This window comes from Pseudochaenichthys georgianus, chromosome 7 (genome assembly GCF_902827115.2).
Source record: "Pseudochaenichthys georgianus chromosome 7, fPseGeo1.2, whole genome shotgun sequence".
Classification (NCBI taxonomy): Eukaryota; Metazoa; Chordata; class Actinopteri; order Perciformes; family Channichthyidae; genus Pseudochaenichthys; species Pseudochaenichthys georgianus.
This window is the reverse complement of record NC_047509.1, coordinates 45,241,269-45,260,442: the sequence shown is the minus strand read 5'-3', so window position 1 is coordinate 45,260,442 and position 19,174 is coordinate 45,241,269. Positions and strand designations below refer to the sequence as shown.

The window sequence follows — 19,174 nt, the reverse complement described above, 5'->3', positions numbered from 1 at the left end:
TACAAAAATAACTGTTGAATTTTTAAAGTGGACCTCATCATGCTATATTTGAATAATATATTGTAGGGCCATACCTATATAAAACTGAAGTTTTTTTTTCAAAATACCAAACGGATCATGCATTTTAGCCATGCCTCATTTCACGCTATTTGCTCTATTCCAGTCCTGTCTTCACAAGGGCTGATTCTGTGGCAAATGAGCTGCAGCTGACCACGGAGGGCCAAAGGAGGGGGGCGAGGCACGAGCGTCATGTTACCAACCTCACATTCCCCTGATAGGTGGAGAGTTGGCCACATAGGCGGAGCTCCTCGTTCCTGAATTCAGAGAATTTTCAACTCTGTATCAGACCCGTTGCAGCCCCGTTTTTAGAGATTTGGGTATAGAGGAAAAGAGAGGGTTGTTTTTTCTGACACTTGGCGAGTTCCCTGACACACCGGGGACACATTCATGTATAAAAGATGTACAAAAGTGCATTTTGCATGATAGGTCCCCTTTAAGATTATTTATGTATGTAAGGGGAAACAGTTTGCCATCACATGTTGCCTTTATTTGTTTCATTTAAATACAATAAACTTTGTATGGACATCCCCATTTATTTCCCTGCCAATAATCACTTAAAGTTCAACTCTCATTAGCACCACAACTCGTGTTTATTGGTGAACACATGCCGATGCTTTTGGGGTTTTCCCTTCCCTGCAGTGTGTTCTAGAGCTAAATGCTCTGCAGTCTGTTTTTCAGAACAGGTAAACTTTCTTCTTGGAAATTATAGCACTCCAACACTGAACAAACAATATAAAACTTTATGAAACATTACAGTAACAGTGGTATTGTGAGACAGGTGAGATCACAAAAGCTGCAGGATGTCTCCTTGGCTCTTTTGCTGTAGTAAACCTAAAAGTTAGACTCAGTGAGACTCACCTTTGATGTAATGGATTTCAATGTACTAACAGTTTTTCTAAATTCTTCAATTTTTTATTTTTCCTTTATTTATCCAGGAATGTCCCATTGAGATACAAGATCTCTTCTTCCAGGGAGTCCTGACCAACACGGCACACAACAAGTTTCAACATAAAACAAGGGCATTAAACAAAAAAAACATACAATTCAAATATAAATACAGAAGGCCGCAATAGCTGCAAATGAAATGCACTTCAAATGAATGACTGTAAATATTCAGGGTTGCACTACACACCATAATGGCTGAACCTCAGATATTGTTCCCCAGTCTCCATATCACTGAACCTCGATGCTGAAGTCCATCTTAATATCTCCTAAACTGGGTTCGAAGGTGAAGCTGTAAGACACCGAGGCTCTGCCATCACCTGAGCTCTCCCCCGGTGACCTGAAGAAATACACTCCCTGTTTCCTGTGGCGACTCCACTCACAATCACCCTGCAAGAAGGCACAGGAAACGTGTCAGAAAAGAACTGAAGATTGCTTTTTCATTTGACATTAAACACTGGAGTGCATTTACGGTCAAAGCCAGAGACGTTGAGGAAATATAGGCAGCTAGTCAGGTTTTTTGTTGATTCTATTTCCTGAACTTTTCTTAAATTAAACCTCGAACCAAAATAAAAGATGTTGAAAAGCGATAACAAAAATGTTAAGTTGTGAAATATTATAAATCTACCATCTATATTATCTATCCATCATTTACCCTCTACAAAAGTCTATATATGTGAATAGAACAGCAGGCAGTAGCTCTATTTCCTCAACAACTATGGTTAAAGGTGCTTGCTACTTTTACATTTTTTGGTTACATTTTTTTTTTTTTTAAAGGATAGTTAGCTGTAGCTTCAATTTCCCTATTAGAGATGAAAATGAGTGCAAAAGACAAGAAAATACAGCAAGAAAAACAAACTCAAGGTAAAGATGACCAATATGATGTGATACCTGCTCACTGACTGGTCCAATCAGACCGGCACTGACAGTGATGTCATCAGTTAGGTGGTATTCCATCCACAGCGCAACACCATGGCAATGACCAATCCTGAAACAGACATTGAACAGCCTTAAAATCTGCAATGACAAAGTGTTGAGAGCAGTACACCGGACCTTTGTGTTGGACCTCAGAAAATGGAAGGTAGCTAGCTCCAGCTGCTAGCTTCTAGCTTCTCCTTCTAGTCTTATCTCTAGAGAGACTAGCCACTGCTTTTTAGTCTCTATCAATCTTTTCCCAATGGAGGAGAGTTGTTGAGATTCCTAAAACAGTTACCGTACTTTTCGGACTATAAGCCGCGACTTTTCCCCCCCATTTTTTTTGTACAGCTAACGGCCACTAGGGAACCTCCTAAGTCTATGGATTTTACAGGTAAAATTAACCACCTTTAACACTATGGGCTCTATGACAGGTCCACGCCCGCCACCTTTAAGCGGCGGGCTCCAGCTGGAGGCCGGAAAAGAGTGAGACAGGGATCGCGCCAAAGTAAAAGTGGAACCGAGAGACAGAACGAGAGCAAGAAAGACGGACAATTTAGCTGCTGCGGCTTATATGCAGGTGCGCTTTATAGTCCGAAAAGTACGGTAGTCACATAAGCAACCAGTGAACAACTGAATGTTAATTACTGTGATTAATAAAGAGGCTTCTTCTCTAAGTAGGGAAACACCTCCAAATTTTAAGTTTGGCTTCAAAGCAGTTCCACAGGAAAGGGAAGCTACTACTTTCTTTACACCCCATAATACCAAAAGAAGAAGTCAAGTGAAATGTCAAGTAATATGGACATACTTTTGGCCACAAGCTTATTGAATAAGGCTTCATTTTGTATTAAGGAGAATCGTATCGAGTCTGATCAGGATTTAGACAGGAGAAATAATACTGCTATTTGTCCTTATCCCAAATTCAGTGAGCTTTCGAAGGGACTATAGAAGGGATCAGTTTACCCTAAATAAATGTTTGGTCACGGTAAACTCACAAACTACTTATAGGCAGGTATCATTTGTATACCCTAACACTTTGGGATATTGTCCTTGTGATCCAGTGATAGAAGAAAACTCAGTACCTTGTGAAGGGCAGTGATCCCTGACTGCTGATTGGCTGTTGAGGGACACACTGTGTGAAGTCAAAGGTCATGACGGCTGTGGGCGGGGTCAGAGCACGGCATGGATACTCCCACAGAGGGTGGGGCTCCGCCTCAAGAGACTCACGGAAATCTAGAGATCGCTACAAGGACAGATGTGATTAAGTATATACAAAAAACGAAAAAACACAGGGCAGTAACCTCAGACTCATTACAGGGCCCCTTCATTTCAGCTGAAGGTCATGGACATATACATTTTCCTCACCAGTAATGGAAAAAATCATCAACGCAAACTGTATGTAGTAGGGCAGTGGTGGAATAAGTATTACAATTAAAAAGGAACAATTATTGGGATGCATACTCAAATCTTACTACAATATCCAATCCTATATTTATAGTGCTCATTCTCTACACCTTATCCTATAACACGCAGACATCTTGTGCAGGTGTCTTCACGAACAAACAGTAAATGAATGTAGTGTCCATCTTCCCTCATGATTCTGTCTTCTGATTTAGACATTTCTTTCCCATTATGGGAAATAAGAATGGTTAGTCACCAACAGAAATGAAATTATCATTTTACCTGCACCATTTCATCCATGGGTGTGACATCAAAGCCCTCACATGTTCCACACGGAGCTCGTATCCTCCACAAATCCTAAAAAACATAGAAATACAAAACTAATTCAGCCTTTGTATAATTATATCATATTATATAATTTAGCCATTTAGCATTGTATTAAAGAGCTTAAAAAATGATATTTCTTTCCATACGTCATTCAAATGAAAACAAAAAGGGGACCCTACATGTTAACTGCTGATAAAAAAAAGACGGCAAGATATGTATTTGACCAACACAAAACCCTAAGCCTTTTATATACTAAAACTACATTTACTTTTTTTATGCTTTGTTTTCGAATGTTACTGGTTGACAAGAACAGTTTGAAAATATCTGGATCTGTGTCACCTGGAACTCTACAGCAGCCATATGCAGAGTGGCGGAGCGGGGCAGGATGGCGGCGTCGGGACGGAGCAGACCGGCCAGCGCCGTGCGACAGTACCAAAAGAATAGCGAGTGCCAGGGCAGGAGGCTGGTGCTGAAGTACGGCTCCCCCATCAGCACTGAGATCTGCAGGAGAGACGCGTCGCACTCACTGCTCTGTGGGACACACTCCCGGCATGTGGTGAGATAGATAAAGGCACTCCCTTGCCTGAAAAATATCTTAATAAAATCTATTAATCTATACAGACAGCTCTTGGAAAAATTAAGAGACCAATTTTTCCGGAGCTGCTCAATAATATATTCGAACATTAGACTTTACTAAAAAAAAAATATTAGAAGTCATATCATTTTTTGGAGTGCAGACACGTTTTGACTAGATTAGATATGTCCTAAAAGTCAGTAAAAAGTGCAGAGCTGTGAAAACTCCTCCGTGGGTCTTTTGTAATGACATTGCTGTGGCAAAGCCTTTAATTAAATGAAGTAAAGGAATCAAAGGTCTGCTTTAAAAAGGTGATATTCATTTGTCAATTTGCAGATTTAGTTTGAACCAATAACAACTTATACAGATTTTAGTTGACTGTAAGTAAGATGGTTTAAATTATCACAAATGAATGTAATGTAATAAATCCCTAATAGGTGTGAGGAGGAGAAATGCCAAGCAATATTAGATTTTAACTGGTCAAAATAAGCACAGTGTAAAGTATATTTATTAGGTTTATAGAGCCTATATTGAAATGCCTTCTCGTAAGATATGCGTGCAGAAGCCTCTGTATGTCCCAGTATTATTGCATCACAGTTATCAGATGGTTAAGCATCATTTTTGATTGATTATCACAGCCTGTGACTTGAATATAACGCTGTGTTTTACACTGTGAATTATAAAAACATTATTTAATAATGAATAAAGAAAGGAATGGACATTACTAAAGGCTAGTTGCTGTACCTGTTCCCCTCCTAGATCCTTGCTGCTCAGCTGCTCAGGTCTGATCTCCAGCAACTCCACCGCTCCTTTCATCGAGTTGGCCTCCAACACCTGCAGAGACACATATGTAGCATCAACACTCCTGAAACTGAGGACCCTGAACACAAAGCTCCAGAGGCAAAGTGTAAAAACATCAAGGCTCATCTGTGTGTTCTCATAGAGAGAGCACTGGAGTGAAGTTTCTTATTTACCTGCTCAATGACCTGTTCAGACATTCTGGAGTTTTCCAAACCGTAGACCTAAGACAAAAAGAGGCAGGGATTAAAGAGACAGTTCACTAACAGTCTGAGTATGGCATTTGGATTGTGAAGGTGTAGTATGTGCCCACGTGTTCAAAGAGGAGTACCTTCTTGGCTCCCAGCACGTGAGCAAACACCGGCAGAAGACTTCCATCGCTGACGCCGAGACACACGCTGTCCTCCCTCAGAACCTGCAGGGAACACAGCAGCTCCTCAGACAATGCGTTCACTCATGCACAGTCCACTGTCATGTGGGGCGTCACTTACGCTGCGCAGAGCGCTGACGTAACTCTCTGTGCGCCGTCTGTCGTTGAGTTCACCAAAACGCGCTCTGTTCCAAACCAGGTGAGCCTGACAGGTGCAGCAGGGCCGAGACGGGGCCGCCTCGCTCTGTGAGCTCTGCTGGCTGAGGACACCAACACACACCATTAGTTACTCCTTTCCATGGGAGATAGTGGGAAACAATTTCTTGACATGACATCATATACGTGAATGATTAGGTTAAATAATTGCTGACAACTTTATATAGTAAAATATTTACTTTTATTATACTGTATACTGTACATTCTGTGTAAGACTGGGAATGTACAAGCAGAGAACAGATGGTTTAACCATCAAGTGGAATGAAGTTAATGGCTTTGGTAGAAGCTAGATTGAAATTAGTATGTATCCTGTGGGTGTTTCTCAATCGCGAGTACGCTTGCTTGGTAGCACGTCTTCCGAGCATCTTGCTTCAGAAGCGAGGCAAGAATACTTCCTGGCATTCGGAAAACAAAGAGTGGAACAGGCAAGTGTGCAGGTGTGCGTCATATGAGAGGCCCCCCCCTTACATTTTCCGCCGTGCGCAAAGCATTGTGGGGATTTTAAGACCACGGAGTCTACACATGTGCAGCCTCGAAATTTCTCCAAACGAAGTACGCCGGGCTCGGTGGAATTCCAAGTATGCTGGACATTGGAACAGTACTTCGGCGGCACTCGATGACGTAGTATGCTTGAAATAGTGGCTCTGGAGGAGCTTTACTTGAGATTGAGAAACACCATGTGTGTCTCTGTGAGCTTATTAGTAACTTCAAAATGTCCCGAAGCCAAAAGAAAAATAGTGAGTGTGAGAATTAGTGTTTATAAAAGGATTTCTTGTCTTTTACTTCAGCTACTCAGATGATCAATCTTATTTTTGAGTTAACCCCGTTTCATTGTATGTGTCCGTTATGAATATGAAACCATCTTGCCCAGTTGAATATTTATTTAATAAGATAATCAGGTTGTCCTCGAAATGAGTGGTTGTGACGACGAGCGCCTGCTTTCTTATCTGATGCTGATATCACACAGTCTATCCCCACCATATATCTACTCATTGATCAATATGTCTTCATGATTCATTATTTTTTGGGTTCACAGAAATATCACTTTAAATAGCAACAACACAAAAACACAACAGTACATCAAAAGCAGTTGTGGTTTATGGAAAAAAACGTTTGCAGATGTATCTGAATCTGGGGAGGGGAGGAAGCTATTTGATAACTGTAGAAATTAGAACTAAATTAAACAGTCAAAGAGAGAAAGTCTACTTCCCATTTTACTCAATGGTTATGACTGACCCATGGAAATAAATAGAAACAACCAAAAGTCCATCTGCTGGGTAATATCACTAAAACTAACGCTCTTGTTCTTGTGAGTTGACACCGAGCAGCATTTTGATAGCTTGTCACTGGGTGTGCATAAAAAGTGTTGCAGTTTATGTTGCACTATTCAGACCTGCAGGAGACAGTCAAACAGTATTTCTAAACAAACAAACAATATGTTGTCTGTGAGCTGTTACCTGGGAGACTGTAAGCTGTACCACAGACTGTAGTCGTCATGGCAGACGGTCAGGCGCAGCTCCTCTCCGTCTGACACGCTGCTCTCGACAGGCAGGAAGTACACACTCTGCATCCAGTGGTCTCTCCACTGAAACACCACACAGAGATCAGCAGGGGGGGAGGGGGGGGGGGGAGAAAGCTTGACTCAGAGCAACAGAACATAACATGTCCTAAACTCACCGGAGCCGTCTTTGGTTGTTTGTATGTCCAGCTGGGGGCCATGGTGCACACAATGCTTCCACTGGGATCCATGTCCAGGTCCCACCAGGACAGGACCACCTGGGCCCGCCCCCCAGCCTGAGCCACAAACTGAGAGCTGTGGGACTGGAAGGCACTGCTGACTGGTTTACTAAAGTCCACACTGAGAGAGGGGCGGGGGGGGGGGGTGCAGAGGGAAGAGGAGCAGGGTGTGAAACACTGATCTCAAGAGAACTAAATTGCAGAACAAGTTTCTTACTTTCATACTTGAACATGGTGCAGAGAGGACCGAGCGGGGTAAAGCTGTGGGGGGGCACCTGGCTCAGCTGGATGTCGCATACTGCATGAGCTCCAGCACAGGGGGCCCCAGTAGGCAGCGGGACCAGGCGGGTCCCCTCCACCTCCACCGGCTGCAGCTGAGCCCAGCTCCACAGCAGCTCGGACTCCACTAGCTGGGCGTAGACGGTGGCCCGGTGCGGGACCGCCTCACAACCCTCCTGCAGGGGGGGTGGGCACATGATGACACACAACTGACCACCAGCCAGATCACACATTTCACACATGGTCTGCACCTTGTTTTTGACTACATTTAACAGACTTTTTTTGGTATTAACCAAATTCATAAAGTTCTGACTGAAGTTTCAACCAACAGATTCATGTCAAATCATGCAAATGTATTCATTTATTGAAAACAGTAATTCAGCCAGGATCGTTTCCCTGTCCCCTCACAAAGAACAAAGAGTTGAACTCACTCTATTTTCCCTTCCGGCTCCCTCAAAGTCAAGTTGGCGACAAATACCACAAAAACGATGTATTAATCTTGTATTGTGCTTAATTTTTATCATAATATATGGAATTGTCAGCTATTTTGTAAATGTTTTTAGATTATTTTTAGAGCCACCAGTGCCTATTCGAAAGACAGAGTTGAAAGTGGTAAACAGGGGGGATGACACATGTAAAAGGTCCCATGGTCGGATTCAACCCTGGGTCCTCATAGTAGGGAAAGAACCCCAGTATATCAGCTGCTATCGCTATCAGGTGAGCTATACGGAGGCCCAAATTGCCAGTTTTTAAACCAAGCCAAAGGAAAAACATGGGTTGCAAACAGACTAAGTAAGGTTTGTTTTTAGCCAAGCCAGGAGAAGGAAAATGCATTTTGCAACCCCTGCAGACACTACCAACTGCTTCACAGGAGTCCAGGGTTTCCCACACAGACTATACTTGGGCGGGCCACCCAGGTATATTAACGGCCGCCCAAGTATATTTCGCGGCCCATTTACTTTTTTTTGTATTCGTCCGTGACTACGACGCCATCTGCGATCGATTAACTTGTGGACAATGATCCCTCGCTCCCTTGCTCTGATCTCGCCTCCTTCTGGCCTGTTAAGTGGCCTGCCTCACACAGGGGTGACTGGCTGTCTACATGATGTGGCCTGCCGACATGGCCACTGTCATACAGATCATAAATCAAAGCCCTTGATTGGTCTCCGTGTGTCATTCAAGCTCGGGATAACCTCAGCTCAGGTGAGGTAAAGGACTCTTGAGTGTTTAACTTAGTCTAAGTTCTCAGTGGGTCTCAAACGGTGTGGTCACCATTTATGTAAACACATATTTCCATTTGAGAGGGTAGTGATTGGTCTAATGGGTAGTGAGGTGGGCTGAAGATCGGAAGGCTGTGAGTTCAAATCCCGCCAGGAACACCACCACTAGTGTGCCCTTTAGTAAGGCACTTGGCCCTTAGTTACTCCAGGGAGAATGTCCCTGTAATCGGTAATAAGTCGCTTTGGATAAAAGCGTCAGCTAAATGAAATGTAATGTGATTAGTAAAAAATGCATGAATAAATAAATAAAAAGTTAACTAGGTGAAAAAAGGTAAGATACACTTTTAAAACTTGTTGAGAGAAAACTAGTCTTTGCTGCTGCCTCAAAGAGGAGGAGAGGAGGGAGACAGGATGTTATTGGTTATGGACATAATTTTATGATTATTGAAATGTATACAGTTATGTTTAATATAGGTGTTTCCATAGATCTAGTCTCTTTATTTTCCCCTCAAAATGCACCAGATTGATGCATTTAACTCCAAAATAAAAAATAAAATCTTACCGGGGGGGCATGCCCCTGGACACCCTAAATACATTTATAAATACATTTATTTTTTAAAATAGTAACCCATTTCCATATGTTCATGTGTGGGTAGTAGATTTAAACTATAGGGCTATCATTATGGGCCCTGCCTGTACCTGTTCGCTCAGCCATCGCGTGAAGGGTCTGCTAACAAGCGACCAACAGAAAGGTTAATGTTGTTGCACGTCACCTCAACCCCAAGTATATTTCAGATCTGTGGGAAACACTGGCAGTTAATGGACCAGCACCAGAGGCGTTCCCATGCACACAGGCGTTGGAGCTGTTCTTCATGAAATCCCAGAAGGATGAAGTGCTCTGACAAACAGTGCCATCTTTGCGCAAAATGATTATACAGGAAGAAAAGTCCTGTGTAAAGTCACCCCCCCCCCCGCCACCACCCACCCAAGTATATTTCAGATCTGTGGGAAACAGTGTCAGCAATCACTGACAATATAAAACAGTGAGTGAGATGTATTTTTCATAACATTTGAATCAAGTCGACCTCGGAGGGACCTTAAGCATACAGTCCAGTAAAATGCTGCATAAGCTGGGGACAGACAGACAGACGGACACAGATACAAACATGCCAGGCTGAGATAATAAACTAAACACATACACACACCTGGACCAGATTTTGGTGAGCATGGGCGTAGCTGGGCAGCGCTCCTTCACCGATCAGCTCTGTATCAAACAGTTCTGTGATCAGAACATTGGCCTTCATTTGCATATCTCCATCTGTAATAAATGACAACACGTCATCAACACAGACAAAGCAACAAACATCTCTTCACCTCTCTTCCCAGAGAATCCGATTTTGTATCGTATAAATGACAGATGCATGTAACTCCCAGCAGTCAAAGGGACATCAGTATTCATGCAGCTGTGTATGTGTCTGACCTGGCCCCACAGTGACGTCAGTGGAGTGTTTGTTAATGATCTTGATCTTTTCAGAGAAGCCGTTCTTCTTCACGATGCTCTGTGCTGCCTCTGCCATCGGTTTGAAAACCTGCAGATACAGAGGAAACAGAAGATGAGACAGAGACATGACAACTGTAGCAGTGTGTCTAATTATATAATAAGGTAAAACTGCAAGTGAATTAATTGTGTCTGCTAAAACTTCTAAAACCATGATTGAGTTACTGAATACGTGCAACAGTAACAAAATGTGAACTGTTTCTTGGTATACATTAAAAACCAACTTTACACAAGATAAGAATCTTGGTTTTGCTGTTTTACAGATGACCTCAAGACCCCATGACATCACTGTTGGGATAGCGTTTAGCCTGGTTTTAAGTTACTTAAAACATATACTTTCACATATTCCCTTTTCATCATTGTAGATACATGGGGAGAATGGGGAGATACAAATTGCCCCTGGTCATGTACTATCTCTACCTCCACAGCAAAGCAGAAGTCAGCTCCTGCAGTGAGAGCCATCATGGACAGCAGGCCTGTTCCTGTCCCGATGTCCAGGACGATGACCTTCTCACCCCGCGCCTTCACTCTGCCTACAGCCGCCCGGATGCCCTGGTAGTACTTCAGATTCTGAAGGAACAAAGTACATCAGCTGCCTTGTCAGTGTCACACTGAAGAAGAGCAGGTGCTCTGAAGACCAATTCAACAGAGCAAGTGTGGTGAATAAATTGAAATGAAGGTTAACACACTCACCCTGTCATGGTCATGAAGCATATCAGCGTAACAGGACCTGAAAATAAAACATCACAAGTTGATCCAGATGGAAACAGATTCAGATGGACCAGGGTTGCATTTATTGGTGCTACTGTTTCAGTAACTTGAAGAAAATCTTCTCAAGCAATACTTTAATGGAGATGAAACATTGTTAAAAAGGGTCAACGTCTGATAACTGATTTGTGCTTGTGTTCTTTGGGAAAGTTCAGTTTGTGATGTTTTGATTTGGAAAAACATCCTACATATTGTGATATATTGCTCTTTAATAACTTGTCATTGATATGTTACTATCCATGTGTACATCAGCCATGACCAACAAAAAATGTCAGCAAAAAAAAGAAGTGTTATTTTAGAGCTGTAAATGAATGCAATTAATTCTGCTCACAATGTTTTTTCATGTCTAAATAAAAACACCACTATCATTCATCATTAGAATGATCAAATTGTGTACTCATTTGTCATCGTTGATGCTAATGATGCTACAGTGCAGATATCAACGTAATTACATGAAAACACACATGATCTACACAGATAGACAGGTATGTATGTATACGAGGAGTATTGAGTGACAGGTAAAGTGTACGAATGGCACAACAAGCATTCCTACTTTATTTTGAAATGCTGCGTCCTCATGAGGACGCAGCATTTCAAAATAAAGTAGGAATGCTTGTTTCTTGCCATTCGTACACTTTACCTGCACCATTATGTCACTTGCACTATTGTATAACACTCTTTTGCTTCCGAATTTAACTTGTGTTAAGTATATTGTATGTTGAATTGTTGAGGAGCCTGTTATTGAACATGTTTCTTGCCATTAACTAGGCTATCGCTCATATTATGTGCAGGGTTTCCCACACATACACTTGGGCGGGCCGCCCAGGTATATTAACGACCGCCCAAGTATATTTCGCGACCCATTTAGTTTTCTTTTTTTTTCATCCGCGACCACGACGCCATCTGCGATCGATTCACTTGTGGACAATGATCCCTTGCTCTACGCCTCCTGTACCCAGTCCCGGACTGGCCATCAGGAGGACCAGGGGGTTTCCCGATGGCGTGGCCTGCTGGTCTGAGGATTTATTTATTTTTTGGTATGTATTGTGAACGCAACGCTGCACACAGGGGTGACTGGCTGTCTACATGATGTGGCCTGCCGACATGGCCACTGTCATACAGATCATAAATCAAAGCCCTTGATTGGTCTCTGTGTGTCATTCAAGCTCGGGATAACCTCAGCTCAGGTGAGGTAAAGGAATCTGAGTGTTTAGATCAGGGGTGGGGAAACTCCGGCCTCCGGGCCGTATATGGACCGCGAGATCATTTGGTACGGCCCTCGAGGTAATTTATAAACACACGCAAAAAAGAAAAACATTTAAGAAATCTAGACCGCAAAATAATTAAACAAGCGAGTGCCTGTTTTTCCTGGCCACGGTCAGGGTCCTTGAACAAAACACGAGCCTAACGTGTCATCACGTGGTATATATCTCGTCTGACAAGGGTGTAGTTCTGCCGGAGAGCACCAGAACGCCGCTCCGGGCCGGGACTTCACAAATTGCAGTATAATAAGGAGCCGTACACATGCCGCAGTTTTTGCGTGGCTGTGTCTTTAGTTGTAAGCCCAGTGGCGATCTGTTCATCCGTCATACTGATCATTAGGGATGGGTACCGAGCCCCGGTATTAAATGGGCCCCGGGGCTGAATTATTAAAGACCATGGTACCGTTAAGCTCCGACGTTATCGGTCTTTTTATCGGTACTGGAGACATGTAAAAAAGATATATGTCATATGTATTATTGCTACACAAACATTATATTGCAGATTTAGTGTCGCCAACTCCGTTTCTGTATTAGAAACGGAGTTGGCGACACTAAATCTGAAATATAATGTTAATGCAAAAAGACTGCAAAATGCGTCTATTTTTAGTATTTTTGATCTTTCCAATCCAGACGAGAGATCTCTCTTCCCCGTCTGTGTGCGAGGGGGCGGGGCAGTTACACATACGCTCTGCTACATGCACGCAACGCAACGCAACGCAACGCAACGCACACACACACACACACACACACACACACACACACACACACACACACACACACACACACACACACACACACACACACACACACACACACACACACACACACACACACACACACACACACACACACACACACACAGAGAGAGAAAAAAAAAAAAAGGAATTCCGTTGTTGTCTTTACTGTAACATGTTTAACAGTACAAACAACAAACAAGCATGTCATCACAACGACGTGGCCTTGAAGTGAAGTTGGTAATGGCCGGCTGTGCTGCGTCTTTCTCTGTAACCTCTTTGGCGTGCTTCGCACTCAAATGCGAACGCATTGTTGAGGTTGAGCTGTGATAGACCAACGTCTTTTCGCAGAGCTTGCATTTAACTTCCTTTGGACTTGTAAGTTCGAAGTAGTTCCACGAGGAACTCTTTTTACCTGCCGCTTTGTTCATCTTTAGTCGCACGTGTGAGGGAGAGGGGGGTGGGGTCGGTGTGTAGCGTGCTGCAGCAGCAGTCTGCTCTGCAAGCAGGCTTCCTCCAAGTTTACAGTAAAACAAACTGGTGGTGTGACCAATGACCATTTACAATTATTAATACTATTACTATTATTAGCATATATATATTTATATATATTTTGGTTGAAAATAAGCCAGAAAAAATAAAATAGAAACATAAATAATAATAAAAAATATATATAAATAAAATCGATTTTTAAAAATAATATTCGATTATGGAGACTGTAGCGAATATTCGAATAATCGAATAATCGCTGGCATCCCTAGTCTATATGTTTATTAGTGGGTACTGGGTAGTAGATTTAAACTATAGGGCCCTGCCTGTACCTGTTCGCTCTGCCATCGCGTGAAGGGTCTGCGAACAAGCGACCAACAGAAAGGTTAATGTTGTTGTTGTTGCACGTCACCTCAACCCTAGAGCCGGTGTTGTGCCAGAGATTGAAGCTCTGTTCGCAAAGGTGACGTCATCTCGTGTATTGAGCGTTCGCCTAGTTTTCTAAGCTTTTTTCTTTCTTTTGAATGATATATTTCCCATCAGATTAAACCGCTGAATAAATAATGTGCATACAATTGTGAGGAGGCTCGTTTTAAGGACACAATCTTCGTATTGGAACAAACTTCTGTTTTTGAGTGTAGTCCCACTCTGTTATGTTCCTCCTTCCTACAGAACAGACAATGAAAGGATAAGATGTCATTTGTCAGTATAGTCCACTCCTATTTCTTAAAACCTTCTCTGTTGTTTAAGTGTCTGATACTGGATAACCACGAATAGTAAGCAATAGGGGTGTAACGGTACACGTACCGAAATTATTCGGTATGGGCCCTTCGGTTCGGTACAGGTGTGTACCGAAGTGTACCGAACGAATATAACGTTAAACGTATAAAATTGAGAATGTGAACAACTTTTTGGAAGTAATCTCAGGTGCTATGTCGCAGCATTCAGAGTCATTTGCTCACATTGGGTTCAACGTGTCATAGAGCAAGCAAGTCATTTCATTGGATGAGAGGCATACTATGAGAGCTGGTCAGAGGGATGCGTTCAAATGTAGTCAGTAATTTGAGTGACTGTCGAAAATCAATGGCGAACGCAGATAAAGTTGAGCTCGAAAATCCTCCAGCATCATTGAAGTCTCCGGTTTGGCAAAAAAAGGGGAAAAAAGGCAGACAGGTTAAGGGGGTGGGGGGGGAAAGCCTTGGTAAAAAGGTGCGTTTTTAGGGCTTTTTTGAAAATGTCCAGGGTTGGGGCGCTGCGGATTTCGGGGGGGAGAGAGTTCCAGAGGGTGGGGGATGCCACACTGAAGGCTCTGTCACCAAAAGTCCGCAAATAACTCTGTTACCTCTAATCATTATGTTTGTATAATGTAGTTAGCTCCGTGTGTTGCTGCTAGCATATATAACACCTGACGTGGAAACGTTACTCGTGGACGGGGCTACAGAGCTACTAGAAAGACAGTCGAACCCGGTGCATTCCTCCGTCTGGATGTGGAGCACTTTTGCTAAATGTTTAGACAAATAGCTCGTGTTACCGCCCTTACATGCTAAACTCTTATTCCACTTTTGGCAACGAGCATTCTCCACATCGAGACGGGTAAAGTTTAACCACCTCGGAGCGCGTTCTCTCCGCCATCTCCCACGTGTGTGTGTTGCTGCATGTTGCAGCTGCCCGTGTGTAAACTGCCCCGCCCCCATATTAGAAACGAGTTGGCGACACTAAGACTGCGATATAATGTCTTTGTAGCAATAATACATGACATATATTTTTTAAATGTCTCCAGTACCGATACAAAGACCAATAAAGTTAGAGCTTAACGGGGCGTAAAACACACGTGATGACGTCAACAACGAATCGACGACTGAATTAGTTGGCAACTAATTTGGTAATCGATTTTAATCGATTAAGTCGATTAGTTGTTGCACCCCTAGTGGACAAGTTAATTTTTCTTAAAAAAAACATGAAAATACAATGACAAGCAAGTCCAAACTGGCTGCTTAGGTGCTAGCACAGTAAAGTTCAAATACAGATTATTTCAGTTCATCGAAATGCTGCACCTTAATGTTTATTTTATTATATTTTTTGTATTTATTTGAGTGAATACATTATTCACAGTTTAATAATAATAAAAGAATATATATATATATATATGTTTAGTTTTGTGAAAAAAAATTCTGCTGTACCAAAAACGTACCGAACGTGACCAAAAAAACCGAGGTACGTACCGAACCGAAATGTTTGTGAACCGTTACACCCCTAGTAAGCAATGATATAACAGTAATGATATAACATATATGTTATTTTCAATCAAGCCTAAAAGATAATTTGTTCAAACTGGGTTCACTCGCTTTAATTGCTCCTTTGAATGTAATTTTCCTCTGCGGTTTCCTACTGAACACATTTTTGTATTTTAATGCCACTCATATTTTTATTTTTTATTTTAAAGTGACATTGAATGTTTTGAAAGGTGCCCTAAAATAAAGTGTATTATTGATCTTATATCTGTGCCTATATCACACTATTAATGTTCCTTATTTTAGACTAGTTTATCCTGGTGTCAATAGGGAAGATCTGCACTGTTCTCAACATAACATGTATAGCAGCCCCCCTACGACTAGGGTTGGGTACCGAGAACCGGTTCCGGTTCGGAACCGGTTTCAACATTTCGATTCCAACGGCATCATTTAGAAATGTGAATTTCGGTTCCGCTTTTCGATTCCTGAGGAAATGTTTCTCGCCGCTCTCCGTAGCCTACTGCATGACTGCAGCGGGGCGGGAAATGTAGTGTTGTATCTACATTTCCTACAGTGTAACCTGAGACCAGGGCCGGCCCGTCGCACTGGCATTATAATTGTTCGCCTAGGGCGCCAGATATGTGGAGGCGCTGCGCTGACAGCTCTGGGAGAAAAAATAAATGTTTTGACCGTTGGTGCTCATCCTAATTTTCGGCCTTGATGTAACAACATTCATAATTAAGTAAATGTAACACCCTTTTCATCCCGGTTACACTTTTCATTTGCCCTGTACGATGGGCGCTGCAAGTGATGAAAATGGGGAATGTTGGCTTATCTGGCAACCGCAGCTCACAGCCAAAGTGCGTGTGAGCGAGGGAGAAAGGGAGGGTGCACTGGAACCGGCGCTGTTGTTATTAGCATCTGGTGCTAGCTGCTCTAACGGAAGAAGAAGATGTTTCTACAATGATGTGGAGGGAGAGTCCTCTCCAGTCAGACTGAGAGGCTGATAACTTCAGCTCAGTGAGGTAAAGGACTCTGAGTGTTTAGATAGTTCACTTTAGTCTAAGTTATCTCAGTGGGTCTCAAACGTTTTGATCACAATTTATGTAAACACATATTTCCAAGGCACTCTTTTATAATTATTGGGATAAAACAGGTTTGAAATCATTCCAATGTATACTATAGGACAGTAAACCAGACATATCGTTTAAAAGAGAGATAAAAAAATATGCATAAATAAAATAGTAAAATAAGATATGAATGAACAACAAAAATAAAATGCGTTACATGTAGGCTATTTGTTATTTAATTATTAAAATGTAAACCGATCTTTTTCATATGGGTGTTTAGAGTTGTACCCCCTAGATCTAGTCTCTAGTAATTCTGCGTGTGCACCAGATTGAAGCATTTTACTTCAAAATGTTCAAACATTTCTTCCCGGTATGCCTGAGAAGGCAGATATGCTTGTTTTTCTCAACAAGAACTGTTTTTAAAAGTTGGACTGTTGCACTGTTGTAGCTTCAGTGGTTCTCAGGTTAAAGTTACATAGCAGTGAATATAAACAGACTGATTAATGTGAATATTACTTTAAACTAACCTGTGTAAAAGTTTTGCGAATAAATGTAATTTTTTTGGTGGAAGAAGCATGTATAATTTTTTTACCATGCCCCTCAAAGAATCGGAATCGAGAACCGTTAAGAACCGGAATCGAAAAGTAGAATCGGAATCGGAATCGTGGAAATTCAAACGATACCCAACCCTACCTACGACTTTGTCCAGGATAGTCACAACGTCACCAAAATCACACTGGTGTTGGCTGTTCCCCTCTAGTTTGTGCTCACAAAAGCATTTTACTCTGGGCCCAGCAGGGGGGAACAGCAAACACCAGGATATCTCTGCCGGATATGGAAGCCCCTCTTTAGTTTTTCACCTGCTGAGTCTAGAGTAAAATGCTTTTGTGAGCACAAACTAGAGGGGAACAGCAAACACCAGTGTGATTTTGGTGACGGTGTGACTGTCCTGGACAAGGTTGTAGGGGGAGTGCCATATCTGGCAGGAGAAATACCTGCTCTGCTGAACATGTTGTATAGAGAACAGTGCAGATCTTCCCTATTGACACCAGGATTAACCTAGTCTAAAATAAGGAACATTAATAGTGTGATATAGGCACAGATAAAAGATCAATAATACTCTTTATTTAGGGCACCTTTCAAAACATTCAATGTCACCTTAAAATAAAATATGAGTGGCATTACAATACAAAAATGTGTTGAGTAGGAAACCACAGAGGAAAATTACACTCAAATGAGCAATTAAAGCGAGTGAAGCCAGTTTGAACGAATGATCTTTTAGGCTTGTTTGAAAATAACACAGTGTCTGACATTATCATTATGTTATATCATTACTGTTATATCATTGCTTACTATTCGTGGTTATCAAGTATCAGACACTTAAACAACAGAGAAGGTTTTAAGAAATAGGACTATAATCTACTGACAAATGACATCTTATCTTTTCAAAAGCTTAGAAAACTAGGCAAACGCTCAATACAGTCGATGACGTCACCTTTGCGCGTCCCCGCGAACAGGGCTTCAACCTACGGCACAACACCGGCCCTGAATGTACAGAATCAATACTGTTTTCTCCTCAGCACACCATAAAACACATTTAACTGCTCTCATGATTTGAAGTGTTTGCATTGCAGAGCTCCTAAAGAATCCAAGTACTATATTACATACTTGTATTACCTCTGAGCTGTGCAGCATCTCTCTCTGGGTTATGCTAACTCGTAGCTACCTGGCTATCTCCTGGTGGTAGTCGTACTCCTCGCTCTCCTCCACCCAGTCTAGGGCTCCGGTTGTGGGGTTGGCTCTGCCACAGAAGGTCTTCATCTCTGCCTCAAATGCTATAATACTCAGGTGAAATGTACGCCTGAATTAAAGATGTTTTATTACACTACTCTACACAAATCTAAAAAGTAAACTGATTTACAGAAACAGCGTTGTCTCCATGGAGGCGGCCATCTTTCTCAGCGACGTCACACTCATTCCGGTGTCTTTCACGACGCAACAGCGGCAGCACCAGTCGGGCCGTGTGAACAGAGCGGGAGCAGAAAAGGGAAACCGGAGCTGAACCAGAAAAGCTCTAGCTCGGAGCTAGAAAGGGAAAAGCGCTGGTGTGAAAGCCGCATGAGAAACGGCCCGTTTGACCCGGATATTAAATAAGACCCGTCTCAATTCTTCGTCCTGACGAATCAGTGATCGTATTTACATCTCCTGGCCAATCAGCAGTTA

General features: G+C 42.3%; 1 protein-coding gene across 2 annotated transcripts; it reads right to left on the bottom strand.

The window, feature by feature from the left end:
- Positions 1–525: 525 nt before the first annotated feature.
- On the bottom strand, positions 526–18,775 carry prmt7 (protein arginine methyltransferase 7). Of its 2 annotated transcripts, none has more exons than XM_034086857.2 (17): positions 18,678–18,775; positions 11,091–11,127; positions 10,818–10,967; positions 10,320–10,428; positions 10,045–10,157; positions 7,566–7,795; positions 7,281–7,461; positions 7,061–7,188; positions 5,509–5,647; positions 5,349–5,432; positions 5,194–5,241; positions 4,964–5,053; positions 3,985–4,146; positions 3,601–3,675; positions 3,000–3,160; positions 1,894–1,990; positions 526–1,392 (listed from the first exon to the last, which is right to left on the bottom strand). In XM_034086857.2, the coding sequence occupies exons 1-17, from the start codon at positions 18,770–18,772 to the stop codon at positions 1,234–1,236; spliced, it is 2,058 nt and encodes a 685-aa protein (XP_033942748.1). In that variant the 5' UTR covers positions 18,773–18,775; the 3' UTR covers positions 526–1,233. The 2 variants fall into 2 exon arrangements, with proteins under 2 accessions (XP_033942748.1, XP_033942749.1); XM_034086858.2 differs by having other exon boundaries at positions 18,629–18,717.
- Positions 18,776–19,174: the final 399 nt, after the last annotated feature.

What these genes read in the sequence shown, in the direction of transcription:
- prmt7 (XM_034086857.2), bottom strand. Translation starts at nt 18,772, where the DNA reads ATGAAGACCTTCTGTGGCAGAGCCAACCCCACAACCGGAGCCCTAGAC. An exon ending in ACTTCTGCTTTGCTGTGGAG is followed by an intron (nt 10,429 to 10,817) that starts GTAGAGATAGTA and finishes CTGTATCTGCAG; the next exon opens with GTTTTCAAACCGATGGCAGA. An exon ending in ACGTCAGCGCTCTGCGCAGC is followed by an intron (nt 5,433 to 5,508) that starts GTAAGTGACGCC and finishes TGTTCCCTGCAG; the next exon opens with GTTCTGAGGGAGGACAGCGT.